This window comes from Melanerpes formicivorus, unplaced genomic scaffold (genome assembly GCF_026170545.1).
Source record: "Melanerpes formicivorus ecotype bairdi unplaced genomic scaffold, bMelFor1.0.p_v2 SCAF_28, whole genome shotgun sequence".
NCBI lineage: Eukaryota > Metazoa > Chordata > Aves > Piciformes > Picidae > Melanerpes > Melanerpes formicivorus.
In genome coordinates this window covers 3066499-3082564 of record NW_027142380.1, presented here as the reverse complement: position 1 = coordinate 3082564, position 16066 = coordinate 3066499, and the positions used below count along the sequence as shown (strand labels likewise).

At 40.2% G+C, this 16066-nt stretch overlaps 1 protein-coding gene across 1 annotated transcript in view; it reads right to left on the bottom strand.

Annotated features, from left to right (window-relative positions):
- Nucleotides 1-16066, bottom strand: part of PTPRG (protein tyrosine phosphatase receptor type G) — a 427661-nt gene that overhangs the window by 141628 nt on the left and 269967 nt on the right. The window contains exon 5 of the mRNA XM_068154239.1: nt 5226-5321. Within this exon, the coding sequence (XP_068010340.1) occupies nt 5226-5321 (96 nt within the window). The remainder of the gene's footprint in view (nt 1-5225; nt 5322-16066) is intronic.

Sequence of the window (16066 nt, the reverse complement as noted above, 5' to 3'; positions counted from 1 at the left end):
TTTTTTCAACAGCCTTCAAAAAAAAGATGTTAGCACTGGAACAGAGAATCAAGAATGGCATCCAGGAGCTGCAGAATCTTGGGATTTTTCTCTCACATGCTTTTGAAAATACCGTTAGTTGCATATTTGCTGCCAAGTATCTAATTACCTTTAAAAAAATCTACCCCTGTGCTGCTAGAGCTCTTGAGTGATCGAGGTATCAACACCACTCATCTTTATGAAGATAATTTTAATGATGAAAGTATTGCTAAAAGTTCTTTTAAAATTCATTTTTACTTTAACTTCTTTAGAGATGATTTGTCAGAGTACCTGAAATACACTAACTATTCACCGATGATTTTCTTTGCAAATAATAAAATAGATTTATATGCCCTCCCTGCAGGAACAAGATTTCCATCACCTCCTCCTGAATTTCTGAGTTATCGAATATTTGATGAGTGCTTAGGGAATCAGTATTGTGTCTTTTCACAGCAGTAATCAAGGAATGAAGTATTCTCTACCATAATGAATCTACCACAGGCCCAAAAGATGAATATTTCAAATGCAAAAAGCAATATGTTTGTTTTGAACACATTCAAGTTAGGCTTTATTAAAGCAAGTACTGAAGTGTGCAATGAATTATATTGTTAGATGGTTGAGACAGAGCCGTGTGATATGTCTTAATGCATTTAATCCAAGTAACTACTCATTTCAAATGTGACTTGTAAATAGGTATTACAAGTGTATATACGGACGGATGACTCAGGAGCCAGTGCAAAATCTGGGCCTTCCCTTCCACTCCGGGCTTGCTTCAAATCCAGCTCAGCCTGACAATTAACCAAGGCCTGGAGCCAGAATAGCAGTAAGTGGAACACTATGTGGGCTGAAATTAGGCACGTGCACCAACTATTCAAGTTAGGATCCTTTAAATGAAAACTGAAGCTGCCTGCTAGGCTGGGACCTGAGCATGTTTCAGCAGAGTGGTGGGTCTCAGGGCAGCTTTTGAGAAATCCACAGACCGGTGAATCCCTGCAGATGGGTCCTGTCACCGCAGGGCTATGGTTTCTGCAAATCCAGAAGCCTTTACTGCAGACCAAGAGGATACTGCTGGTGAGAGGTAATTTGACACGTGAAGTTCCATCTTCCACTAACATGAGTTTCATTTTGAGAAAAACCAAGTAACACCAATACTGACAGAAATGATTTTGTTGTTTTCTCTGGAAAAACTTGTCAGGAAGCAAAGAAAAATCATTGGCATTCTCACATTTGTCTCCAGAACATTTTGATTTTTGCTAGAATAACAACTGAATTCTCTTAAACAACAAAAAAGCAGGACCTTTTTTGGATCACATTGCTGCTTAATACTGTTATCTCCTCTCCCACTAGAAACATACTGACTTTTTTTCTTTCCCCCACAAAAATTCCCACTTTAAGAAAGATGTTTTTTTCCATTGATTCCTCCACTCACAATGGGCTTTAGTATAACCATTATACCTGTCACCAGCACGCGGGAGCTCCATTCTGCTCTTTTCACCTTGTTTCCACTGAATAGCTTTCAAAATAATTTGAACTAAAAAGATCAGAGGTTCCTAAGCCACTTTGCTCCTGTATTACACTCACTGGGCCTCAGAGAGAGGATCTTGAAGGAAACACCACAGCACGGTGCAAGGTTTAATTTGCCTGCTGTCTGGTTTTTTGCACCGGTGAGGCACTTCCTTCTGTCCCAAACACACAACCACTGAACAAAAGTCTGCAGGAATTTTCAGCAGAGCCAAACCATATGTCCCTTTGTTATTTGCTGCACTCCCCTCTACGTACAACAGTCCCCAAGCAAGATGCCTGAAGTGATGCTACATTCAGAAAAGGACCAAGTATTCTGGGACCCTTTTCCTCGACATATCTATTAACTGTACCACTTGTACTCCATGCAGAAAAACCAGCTTTCAGAGCCCAGTTAGAGATTTCAGGCCAGCTCATCTCATTTGCACATTGAGAATACCTGCTACAAGAGTCCCTACAGTGCTATTGTATGTGAGACCCTCTGAGTTCTACCCCCAATGAAATACAGAGATGAGCAATTATAGCAGTTTATATATGCAAGAATTGTTGCCTGATTTTAGCTAGTAATATTTTTTGGTTGTCAGGTCAGCTAACCTGCAGCATGCAAGCAGAAGTAGAATTTATAAACAGACTTTCCAATGAAAGCAATGAGAAAACCACAGATTTAATTAGCAATTACAACAAAGTTCCAAGTGCTTCAATTATCCAAGTTCAGAACCAATGTACTTTGCCTGGAAATTGCCCCTGAAACAGTGAATTCAATAAGGAAAATTCTTATATAGTCCAAGTTAAATTATTTAAAAAGGAGGAAAGAGGGTTCTTAATTATTTAATGTTTCACCAATAATTATATAGTTCAGTATAATGTTCACTCACGGGAGAACCTGATTTTCAAAGGAACATTTGTGAACATCAGTCAAACAAAAAACACCTGCCAGAGTAGAAACTCAGTCAGCGCAGTACACATTCTTTCCAACACAGCATTAACGCATTAGCAAAAATCCAAGTCTTGACTTAATGGCAAACCTATCCAATAATTTGTGAGCTAAAATATTTACATAAAAAAGCAGAGCCAATTCAGTTTCCTAATGTATTTGTGAAAAACAGTATGACCTCTACGGGGCCGTGTTCTAGACAAATGAGTTAGCGATGGGAGTACAGCTCCAGAAAACAGCAAACTACAAAATTAATGCTGGAATAGTCAAAGTTGCCATTCAAAAATGTGGCTATGGACATCTGAGGGACAGTTCAATCAAAAGTTACTAAGAATCAGTTGCATGAAATACTAGCCATGGCAAGTTTATGCACGTGATGCCCTGAGGAGCGAGGCTAAATGAACAGCAAGAATTTCTGAACAAAACTGTCCGTAAATGTTATTCCACATTGTGGTTCAGCAGCTCCAGTGTACAATATGTAGCTGAGGGAACTACAATGGCACCTTGAATGCCAACTAGATTGGCTCTGGAAAACACTCATGATGGCCAAAATAGCAGTTGCTGTGCTGAAGTCCTTAGAGCGTACTTACAGGGGCCAGAATTCCCTTTGAGAACAGGGACTTTGGGCTCTACAAATCTTCCTTAACAGTTTTTTTGTCTTGGAGCACAGCTACCCAGAAGGAAGACCTGATACACTCTTAAGTTTAATGGCACATCACTGATTTATCATTTCAACCCAAAGGCAAGGAAAAAAAATACCAAAAAAGGGAAACCATTTCCTTGCAGACACAAAACATGTTGTCCCTGGGTCACTTTGTCAAAGAATTACCTTATCCCTAAACTCTGGAAGAGATCAGTGACTGTTTTATCAGTAATGGCTTCAGATTTCATGGCTCCTGGAGCAGAGGAGCCCAGCTGCACCATCATCCAGATTTTACAGCCTAATGTCCTGTGGCCTGCAGGGCTAGAAATGATGAAAAGTATAGATTTCTGCTCCCCTGAGGGGACTGCAACACTTGATTGTAGTCTTAAAGAGCCTGAGGTCTCTTACAATCAAAGATGGCTTTTTTAACAGCATTACAAACTATTTTAGGGTATATTTAGTGAGTTTAATGGCTCCCTTGGAACAGTGCAAAGTGGGACCTGCAGTAAGCAAAGCACCTGGCTTTGCAGGTGGGGAATACAAAATACAGTCCCACTACAATTTCAGGATCCTCTAAAAACAGAATTTATGGAATAAATGTCACATACAGACTAGGAAATGGTGCAACGTGTGGCGGTGCTTCACATGGCTTACATGAAGCACATCAGGGTAATGTAGCAATTAAATTCCAGCCAGATGACACTACAACACTCATTGCACACCACAGCATGACACATGCTCCTTCTGACACAGTACACACACATACCGAGCAGTTCTTCACTATGGCAGGAACCAGGTAACAGTGCCTTTGGTTCCTCTGTTTCTAAACTTCTGTCTTGTAAGGCCAAATTCAATTTGCTCAGTGCTTCCCACAGCACATTAAGATTAAGAAGTCTGGGGAACCATCCTGCTATGCCACTGTAAATTATCACAGTTGCACCAACTTTACCTTAACATGAAATGCCACAGAGTGCTCAGCATTCAACAATGATGAATTTAACACGCCTGCTTCCACTAGCCTGATGTCAGCCCAGTTATAGCAATTTATGCAATACAAGGATCTGTCCTTTTCTCCTTATCAAAGCATTTAATCAAAATCAGTGACATGGAAAAAGACAACCTTACTTAATTTGAGCAGGAGAGCCAGGCTTGTCACTCTAACATCATAAGAAAAAGGGAGGTATTTACACATGGGTACTTGAATATTCTTTTTTATCAGGCTTCTCAAAGATAACAGTAAGTTCATTTTCTTCTACAATAACAACTAGTGTGAAATGCTATGGAGGACGAGCATTTTCCTTTGCTCTTCCCTCCCTCTTTCCCTCTCCTTTGAAAAAGCAACTCCTTGAGATATTTCAAATCTTCATTAGCCACTTCTCTGCTGTGACACCACGGTGGGAGGGAGTTGCTTCAACTCCCTCTGTTCAATTCTCCCTCAAGTCCAAAAGGAAAAAACTCTCTTCCTGATGCAACCTGACAAAAAGCTCACACTGCTGAATGTCACTACCGTGTGGTGTGACCTGCCAGCCACAGCAAGCAGCAGTTTCTACCCCATGCTGCAGTTCTTGAGCACGGCAAACCAACAAATGAGCTAACTGAGCAGTCACGCTCCTGAGGATGCATTTTAAGCAACGGGATGCATTAAATCACTCATTCGGAAACCTGCTCTGTTCAAGAACTTGTTACTATGACAATTTAGGGGAAACTGCTATGGATAAGACTGATGAAACTTATTGATTAATTTTCCCTCAAGCTATGTTTGAATTTTAAGTTTTCTCCAAACAGAACCAGTTTGTGTTGGTTTGTTAGCATTCCAGAGACTGCAGCAACGTGCTTCAGCGGTGAAGGAAGTTCCATGATAAATGTGTTCTCCAATCTGCATCTGTAAAGTAGCTATAAAATCAGAACAATTCATGCAAAATTTTTCATTATGTTTTTAAATATACCTATTTACATTTTAAATCACACATAGACAATGTGAAATATCTTTCACTTAGACAGGTGGGAACAAGAAAACAGATGCATCCATTAAGCTTGAAACAATTCAATGAATTAAATAGTTCTTGGTGAATGCTTTGGTTTATGGATATAGCCCTTGCTTAAACTTACTTGAAAAAACACGGCCATGGCTCCTACTACTCTGTTTTCTAGAACTGCTGTTCCAAAACTGTCAAAGTCATCAGGATTGTAGAAGTAAATCTGCATCTGTAAAAATTAAAACCAACAAAATCACATTAGTGTGGATTCATACCGCTTTCAAATGAAGTAATGCATACAAGTCATGTGTAAACCCAGCATTATGAATCTGAGATAAAGGAATTCTGCTGAACAATATTGTTTAACTAGCATCTTGATTAATAGCATGACTGCCCTACTGGGACAGTAACCAGGGAACGGAGTCAATGCAATGCATTTTAATACCAAACCTAAGGATAAATAGTATGGTCAGTCTGTTTATATGGTAAGCTTTGTGGTTTCGGCCAGGATCTCTACATTTCTTTGCTCATAGCAGGCTCATCTCTTGCTCTGCTAAATGTGCTAAACATATTTATCTCAAAAACCATAGAGAATTTTTGAAAAGGATTTCAATGTTTAGAGTAATTCCTTCACTCCTAAAGCAATTTGTAAGATAAAAGTCTGTCTCTGTAGCAATGCATTTTTATGAGCCTCTGATATTCAGGACTATCAGTTAGGGTCAGACTTCTCCCTCAGTTCAGTTAAATTTCATGACTTTTATTTCCAAAGCATTAGTACACTGCAACACTTATGAGACAAACCCAGATATTTTGATGTCATTTTAGGATGAAGAATATTAATCACTAGGCAAACCCAAAGTGAAAGTAGGTGAAAACAATGATTACCCCCAAACAGCAAATATCTGTTACACAAATACAGGACTAAGAAATAGCTTCCTTTATACACTGTGCTGTTGAATCATTCCAGTTTGCCATACACACATGCCACAAAAAAGGGCAACCCATAGACGTCTATGGGCACTACTGCTCTTAAGTTTTCATATGGTTCTTGTTCAATTTAATCCTAATGCTGTGCTGCTTCTCCAGCAGTTGTTCAGCCTCTCCATTTCCAAGGAAGTCCTCAGTGCTAGTCCGTCTGTATTAAGCATGGTTTACATCCAAAACATGCAACATGTTACACCACATAGGTGTGTACACCTCCAGAGAATCACTTCAGGACTGCTAACAGTTGCTGTATGTGTGCTCTACACAAACAAATTAAATGCATGTGCCTGGTGGCAACAGCCAAACACAAGAACTGGACTTTGCAGTGACTGAATTTGGGGCCATTCAGGGATGCATCTGGATGGATTTCACAGTCCAAGCCAGCGCTGCCATGTCCACAGGAGCAACACTACTGCAAGATAGTTGGCCAATACATACACTCACTCACATACAAGGACTCCAGAAAAAACATTATCTGTTTCTGGCTGTGAAACAAGAATGGACCCATCAGGCTTCTCTGCCACTGGCCTCTTGCCTGAACCTGTGCATTTGCGCCTGCATCTTTGCTCCCCATCACCTGTTACCTGGCCTATGCAGGCCTGTCAAAGCATTACTAGGTGATAAGAAATAGCCACACCGTACACAGTTAAATGGAAACATAAGGTCTAGTTGAGACTGTCCATGCCTCCCAACACACTGCTGGTCTGACCATTGCTCCATCCCTGCAAGTGTGACCACAGACAAATGCTCTGCTGGCACCAGTAACTTCTTGGGAGCTGTTTGGGTTTTTTTCCCCCCCAAGATTGTGCTGCATGACAAATCCTACTGAACTCACAAATGCAAGAGCTTTTCCATATTCTTAAATTTTGTGTATTGCCAGACGAAATGATACTCTTTTATCTTGTTCAGATATGTTACTACTCATATTTACTGACGCCCAGGCTTCTGACTGCATGTATTTGCTGTAATGTATAACACTGGCAAAGTACCTATACATCTAATAAAACATCACCGTATAGAGAAAAGACCAAGATGAAGATCAGTCTCTTTAGAGGTAGAGGTACTTGTTTCAGCAGGAGGATAAAATAAGATTCCACTCTAAGAGGCTCACAAACAAAACAAAACCCCAAACCAACCAACTGTCTGGCATTCAATTTAGCTTCATAAAATTTGAAAGCAATTTTCTACACCTATTTTGGCCTTCCTATTCCCAGTATATTCACACACAACAAAGTCAGTGGTGCCTCCAGGTTCTGACAACTTGTGCTTTGAAGAAATGTAGACCAAGGTACAGCCACTGATGCAGAAATTAGAAACAGTAAGTTTCAGGTAGAATTGCTTAAACTTCAATTTAGCCAGCACAGACAGAAGATCACAAAACACTCACACACTACATTTTAGTCTCCTTTAAAATAAAATCTAAAATTAGGCATACCTTATATAAAACATTTCAGTATATAGTCCTCATAGGAGTTTATGAAGAAAAGTATCACTGAGTGAGTTCAGCATATGCCAAAATCATTTTGGATCAATTCTGCTCCTGGCATTCTAAGGAAATTAATTTTTACAATACTCTTTTGGATAGCAGTGCAAAGGGCTTTGGTAAAAAAGTCCTTAATTCAGATCCCTCGCCTCAGCAGTGCAATTTCACAGACTAATCAAGAACCACACTCTGCCTTGATTACCATACACATTGAAACATTTTACCACTGCTCCCTGGTGTTTTTCCAGAGAGCGTGGTTCCTCTCTCGGCATCCATCAAGTCGAGGGGAACTGTCTTGTATGAAAAATTATCGTCATCTGTCATACAGTAGCTTCCTTATGTGTTCATACAGCTAGAAGGAACATTTTAGGAGCAGAATCTCCCAGGAATGGCTATTATATAATTTACACATGCATTCACTGCAAAAACAATGTTAAGAAGATGGTAAAGTAACATCTTCAAAACTCCACGGTTCAGGATGCTCATAAAACCACACCTGGACACCTCTGAGCATTACTATTATGACAATTTTATAATTATGGGATCACATATTGTTCTATTCCATAATACAATCTCATCTGTTCTCCCCCATTTCCAGTAAAATGTAAATATATCTAATGTATTTTTGTTCTTCTCTACACAATACACCCAATATTGAATGCGTTTGTCAGTAGATATTTAATGGAGTACTTTCCATGGATGGCATGATGGTCTTTATGAACAGATAGGGAATAAGACAGTTAACCATAAAATTAATTTCACTGCATACTTAAGTGGTCTAAACATGCCAGAAAATTTTCATTATTACTCCTTATTATAGAATTAGTATATACAATATATGGTGCATTTTGCATATAAATAACTTTGTCTCTGGCTGGTACGTACAAAGCAGTAGCACAGAATGCAACAAAGAGCCATTTAAGCTGAAGACTGGGATCTTAGAGGGTGCTATTTGTGAAATGCAGAATGGAGCATCACCCAAGCATGCACATCCAACCTGAACTGTGGCATGGCACGATTTCAGTACCATAAACATTGTTTTCTTACACACTTCTGCATGTGATTTCACAATACTCTCTATTTTCCATAATTTAAAACAAACAAACATACAAATAACCAAACCCCACAAAATTTAAGGCCTCTGAATCCCTTAGCAATGGGAAAGCCTGAAATATCCACTGTAGCTTCTGTAGCGTGACATGAACTGTCTGCAGTCAGAATGCTGTTCTATACTTCCCTGCTGATAGTGCTCCAAATAGCCTTCCTGGTGGCATAGGTCCCAGAGGGCATTAGAGTGCTGTTCTCTCTGGCACAATATACTAGATTTATAAGTCTTTCACATCTAGCCCTGTTACAACTAACAAGGCTGAGAAAGGCTTACATGGACTTCCTTAATCTCAGATGTGTAACACAGCGGTGTGCCTGTGTGTACCTTGTAAAGATCTACCACAAAAGACATGCACAGTCCAAGGAACCTAAATTTTCAGTATTTTGATAAGGCTAAGATGAAACAATTCTGTCCCCAGTGACACAAGGGCAGTTTTCCTGCAGGAAGACTCTCCATCTTAAAATGCAACCAACAACTATTGCTGCCACAGAGCTTTACCAAGGCAGGGAGAGGGGCAAGAGTTTGCCTTAATGGAAAAACTTCACGCTTTGACACTCTTCACACTAAAATAGTAGAATTGTTTTCACACAAACTTGAGAGAGATTTGCTGTACAGCACAGATTAAGCCTGAAAAAAAAATCTCACTGAAGGGGAAAATCTCCAGAATGTTACAAGTGCCTTAAAACAGAGGATTAGAGAGAAAACCCTCACTCTGCCACAACCCAGGAGATAATTGCCAGTCACCCTATAAAACCATGTCATGTTTTCCAGTCAGTTCTGTCCAGGAAGATCCAGTGCCCAGCCATTTCAGTTTCCAAGCACTCAGGCCTTTTTCCAGATGACAATGCTTACACAAATGAATACAGCACATACAGCCAACACTCGAGTAATTTCCCAGCCCAGGGCATCTTTCTCACCATGCTCCTACCAGCTACAACACCCATCCACCATGCCCTGGGGCAGGCAATCTCCTCCTCCTTGAGGTCAACCTACTCTCTGCAGAAACACCTTTCTTCATCTGCATTCCTCCAGTCTCTGCTGAAACCTGGTGTTATCCAGACCGGGCAAAATATCACACCCTGCTCTGTGCTTAAGAGATTTTGCCTTAAAATTGGGCTGTCACCACTCTGATCTTGTAAGAACGAGCAGTTCAAAATGTGCATGTGTATTACTGAGAAATACTGCCCACCAGAGATCAGATCTGATTTTATTTAGTACAATTGCTTCTGAATGATTAAACCCTCTTTATGCAATGTCACTGCCTTGCAAAAACTGAGCCTGCTTCAAATGAAAGAATTCTCCTCACCACCCATCTACAAATAGGCACTCTGCTCAGCTGCTCCTCCTCCACCTGGCAAGACAGACATCCAGACAGAAATCACCATTCCTGTGCACAACATCTTTTTGCTCTTATTACCCCACAACAAAGACAGAAAGCTTACATCCAACACTAACTATCAGGGCTAAATTCATTCAGCACTTATGAGAGAAAAGCCACAATGAGCATTTGATAGATCCCAGAAGATGTGAGCGAGTTCAAAGCAATTCTAAGAGACTGGAAACCAAGCAAGTACATTTTCCATAGACAGATGCCAAGTATTTTAAAAATAAATAATTGAGACTTTTAAATTGGGCTGCTATCACCCTGTGCAACCTCCTACAGCAGATTTCTCTTCAGATTAAAAAGTGAACAAAGGCTCATTGTGCTGTCACAGATGTGGAGTACAGAATATTCAATAGTATCAGGAATTCTGGTGGAAGGGAAAAAGATCATCGGAATTAGCTTTCCGCTCATTTCCTTCCAGCAATCCAAGGACTACCATGGCAATTTAAAGCTAAAAAAAAGGAAGAAGGAAAAAAAGAAAAAAAAAAAAAGAAAGGAAAAAAAGGAGAAGGAAAAAAAAAAAGGAGGGGGAGAAAAAAAGAGTTTTACAGGCCAGCCAATTTCTTGATGAATCAGGTGGCAAGAGGCAGAGGCAACAACAGCTATGTGGTTCATTATGTACCTCTTTAGAGACTGTGAGTATTTTCACAAGAGCAAAACACTCAGACATTGCAGGGAGACTGCAAACCTTTGCAGAGTAGTGAAACAAAAACTTGGAAGTGTTTGCTTTAAACGATGGAGTCAATCATTGAATATACTCATTCTTAATTAGCACCTTTGCTGCTTATATTGTAAGAATAAATTATTCTCAGCCACTTTTTCGACTGGATTTAAAAACCTCTCACACATACCCAAATCCTATGCTAACATTATGAATCATACATGATTTTTCTTAATTGAAAGCTCCTATGTACTTACTTCTGCTTTGAATATGTGCATAGATTTTTAGCACCCTGGATGATGTGATCCATTTGGCTGGCATAAAAATGTTCTACAGACATAACGTAATCTTCACCGCAGCACTGAAAATTCAGAATAACTGTCCTGCACTCCGTGTGTTTACTGGAGTGTAAGATGTACACCGGGGCATTAAAGTCTGATGTTTGACTTCTCATTATATTTTCTTTTAAAAAACCCAGGAAATTTATCATTTATAACATATTGAAAATCTGCTTAGAAAGCTGACTGGGGAGGAGGGAGGGTGAATTGTGATGTTTTCCAGTTCCACTGGAGCTCGATGTACGAACATGGAGTATACTGCATTCATTTTAAAAGATAAAGTTGAAGAGGAGCAGATAATGGCATGTTTTTCCTGACTAGTCTATTATTCATCACTGAATTTTTAACTATAGTTAGGCAGGTACAGAGATGTATTTTGAATGTCATAACTCAGGATTTTACAGTGCCTAAAAGCGTGCTGGGTAAATTGCAAAACAAAGAGTCAGACAGGGTCTTTGCCCTAATGTAATTGCAATCTGATAATGAAGACAATGCTAGGCTGGAAAAAAAATGAAAGGAGTTGAAACAACAGGAAGAGCAAAGATCACATATGTGAAATAAAAGAATTAACTCAATTTAGACATTCACATGACTTAGATGTATGGTACATTTCCCTTTAATCTTTTTTAATAACAAGCATTAATTATTGCTTTGTTGCCTACAAACAATGCAGTAGGTGTATCTACGTTATTAGTCAAGCAATTTCATAGTTGTTTTCCACCTGAAAATTGGTAGTTGTTGCATGTTCTGCCCCTGCCCCTGCCTCTGAACAGCACTCAAACCTATGAGTGGTCCAGTAACAGCCCAGTAGGAACGGTGAGGCAACACGATGTCCATAGGAGTGCCCTGGGCTTCAATGCATTGTTGGATGATAGCCAGATCACTCAGTATCTTGAGTATTAATGTTAAGAGAGAAGTACCTTGGCAAGCCTGAAACTTTCCTGATCTCTGCTGCCAGAAATAAATAGCCCTTAGGCCTGCTCCCATCCTAAACAAGAATATCCATCTCATGTATACACACTGAGTCATTACCAGTGAAGGCATATCTGATGCTGAAAGGCTGTATGTTGCATTCATTTGTATTTCAGTAATATGAAAATAACGGTTTCAGTGTTTATGCTTTCCATAACATGAAACTTTTTTCCAATTGCTTTGTACTCCAAGTAACAGCCATATGATTCACCATGAAATGAAGTCTGGAAAATCGTTTTGGATAAATGGAACTATAAATTCAATAGAATTTCCATGACAACATGGATTGCAACACTCCGCCACGAGGAAAATGTTATAAATCATTCAAAACCAACAAAAAATCAGCAGTAAGTCTTCTCTTTCACAACACACAAGACCCCTGAATTATAGAGCTGTGGTTATTACCTCCCCATGCAGCGCCTCTCATTTCTGATCCTCTCCCTTGTTGTAAATGTTGTTTCATATCTAACCTCCTCCCAAACACAGGAAATTATAATACTGGCACTTTCAAACTACGATGTAAACAAGACTTGAAGCATAATGAGCAGGAGGCTTGTTTTGAACCTTTCCTCCTTCTCTCATCTTCTGAAAACGTTTTGAGTATCTTCAGCCTGTGGTAATTATACCTGTGTATCCACATACAACGGAGCATCTTGTCGAGACTCAAAATTTAGGAGGCTCTTTTTCTGGAAACGTGGGTGGTATAAATGTATAATAGGGTGCTCAGTCAGCTCATAAAAAGGATGTGAACCACATGTCTAAGGGATGGAAGAGATCCAAAGGGAGAAGGAGGTCAAAACAGGGTGGGAGGGGGGAAAGAAGATAAAAGATTACACCACAGTATTGCTCTTTTGTACCTCTCCATCAAAGGGTTCCTGACATACAGTATTTCACTTAAAGTCCAAGGATCTGGAATGAAATGATTCCAGGAGAACCTGCACAGCAATTCAAAAATCACTGTGGCTGTTGACTTCATGCCTGTGAGAAAAGCCTTGGAAATACAAAACTCCTTCCCTCTTGAAAAGACTAAGCACCTCATAAAATGAAATGAGAGACAAATAGCTCAGTATTAAGATTTTGGGGTAGAAGCAGGAGTATATCTTACAAATTAGGTCTGGAGATGAAGCATCAGCCTACTAGTTCTTGGACTGCAAAGGCTTCTCTTCCCAGATTACTAATGAATTTCTGCTGCCTTGCATAAATCACTGCCCATTTCTGGGCCTGGCATCCTCATGTGCAAACTATGCTCATTGCTCATCCCTCCCTTAACTGAATGTTTTCTGAAAAAGAAAATCTGAAAGATTGGAAGTTAATGGGAATAATGACAATGGATTAAAACCCATGTGAAATAAATCCAACACTTGCAGGAGTGTTGTAGAATAAACCCCACACACTTCAGGATTGTTTTTTATTTGCTTGATATTGCAGTAAGGAAGAATCATGAGTACCTCATGGAGACAGAAATTTGTGCCTGCTAATACTGGTACCAGCTTCTAAACAGCTCACATCTGACACAAGGCTGATGTCATAATTCAGTGCAGATGCTTATTGCAAGGTGCTGAACCCACATACCCAAGGGCATTCCCAGGCTCCTGGAGGACACCTAGGGTCTTTCACTGGTCTTTGGCTTCACTAACAGGCTCTGACTCTCCCAGAGATACTTTGGTTTATTTATCAAGTAGTTCTGAGTCTCACCCACACTGGCTTTGTCTGACTATGGCATATTCTAAACCAGACAGCAGGAGCATGCATGCAGAGCATGCAGCGCTGATCCTCCCACTTCAGCAAGAGACAAGCTTTGCTCTCTAGAACTGTCCAAATGGAAAAATTAGAAGCAATACTTAGCTGCTGGCAAGGGTGACAAACTGAAACAGGCAATTTAGGAAGTGGCTAAGCACCAAATGCCACAGTAAACAAAAACAAGCCGGATGGACTGACTGTATGAACAGAATAGCTCTGAACTCAAACCAAAAGTGCCTGTTTCAGATAATACCTTCATCTGTTTCCTGTGGTCTTCACACAAGAACTAAACTATAGAAGAAAGAGTTTTTAACTTTAAAGTGTCCAAACTGTCCATAGTTCAGTTTGCCTCTCAAGAAGCCATTTACTTTCTTAAACACCAGGAAGTGCTGCTACAATGGAGAGAACTGCTGGGATTTCCTAGCAGAAACACTCTAGTGCTCTTCAGGGAAAAGAACTGTACTTTAAAAATAAACCCTACAAAAGCACTCTTTTCCTAGCATGTGTGATTAATAGAATTTCATATACCATTCACTTTAAAGATGCACTAGCATGAGTATTCATTCCTCTGAGAGCTCACATCTTAGCACAAATTATTCTTTTTGTACTGCGGAATTCAGAATGTCCTGGGTGGTTTATTTGGTTTTGTTTTTTAAGCGGGAGAAGTTCCATGTGGTTTAATGATCTTCAAAATGCCTCAGAACAAATTTTGAGATATTTATAGTTATGCTGGATCTCTGGATTCAAAGCCATGCAGCAGATGGGGCACGTTTTCAGAAGCATTTTGCTGGGCAAAAGGCCATTCCTATCTCCGAGGGGATGTGAAATCCTCTGGGCTGCACACTTGCAGAGTTATTTTTATTTACAAAGTATATGGTCATTTACAGTAGAAACAGTCCACAAGTAAGAGTTTACATGGAGGGCTGCACATCAGAGGGCAAAAATAGTATGGGTTTTCCAAAGTTTTGTAGAATACACATCTATCTAAGGCACCACTGTAATCTCAAAGATAAAGCATGCAGGGTGCTCGGCATAAAAGGTCTCAGTAGCTACTTGGAAATAAGTGAAGGAAGGTGGGACAGACCTGCACTGTTGGCTCAACACCAGTTCTGCCACAGACTTCCCATTTGAACACAAGAGGGATTTTGCCAATGCAGCTGCTGAATGTGGGTGTATCAGTTCAAGTTTCTCAACAGGGCTTAATATGCAAGAGAGAGTACACTATATCCTGAATAGAATAGAATGGAATAAACCAGGTTGGGAACGACCTTTGAGATCGAGTCCAACCTATCATCCAACACTATCTAATCAACTAAACCATGGCACCAACCACCCCATCCGGTCTCTTCCTAAACACCTCCAGTGATGGTGACTCCACCACCTCCCTGGGCAGCCCATTCCAATGGCCAATCTCTCTTTCTATGAGGAACTTCTTCCTAACATCCAGCCTAAACCTCTCCTGGCACAGCTTGAGACTGTGTCCTCTTGTTCTGATGCTGGTTGCCTGGGAGAAGAGAACAGAATTCAGGATCTCTTGAAAATTCCTCAAACTGGAACCCTTCCCCACCATGGGGTACCTACCCAAATTGCCTAGTATCTTGAAAAACTTTGCATGCAAACTCTCTCTAATCTCTCTCTCATTTTCTACCTTTCTTTACCCTTATCCTCTGTTTTACAGGAGTAGAAACTGAACGCTGCACACAGCTGAAGTGCAATTTTAAGAAATCTGTAAATGTCTTGTCTTAGTGACTTTGTGTACAGACATGCACACACAGGGTAGCTGAATACTGCACCTTAATGGCACCAGCTTCTGCATCATGAACATGTTTCTGAATAACACTAGCAAGTCACAAAGAACTGGACTTCAGCACTACAAGAAGCAAAATATTCAAGTAAGCTTCAAAACTGATAGGTCAAAGTGTTAGAATTTTCAGGTTAAAATCTTGTCCACTGTCAAATAGAATCACAGTATCACTCAGGTTGGAAAGGACCTCGAGGATCATCGAGTCCAACCTATCAACACACACCCCATGACTAGACCATGGCACCAAGTGCCACGTCCAATCTCCCCTTGAACGCCTCCAGGGTCGATGACTCAACCACCTCCCTGGGCAAAAAAACCTTTAAGACCATCAAGTCCTACCATCAGCCTAGCACAGCCAAGCCCACCACTAAACCATGTCTCTAAATGCCACATGTACACTTTTTAAATCCCTACAGGAACTCAACTATTTCCCTAGGCAGCCTGTTCCAGTGCTTGATAATTCTTTTGGTGAAGATTGTTTTTCCTGGTGTTCAACCTAA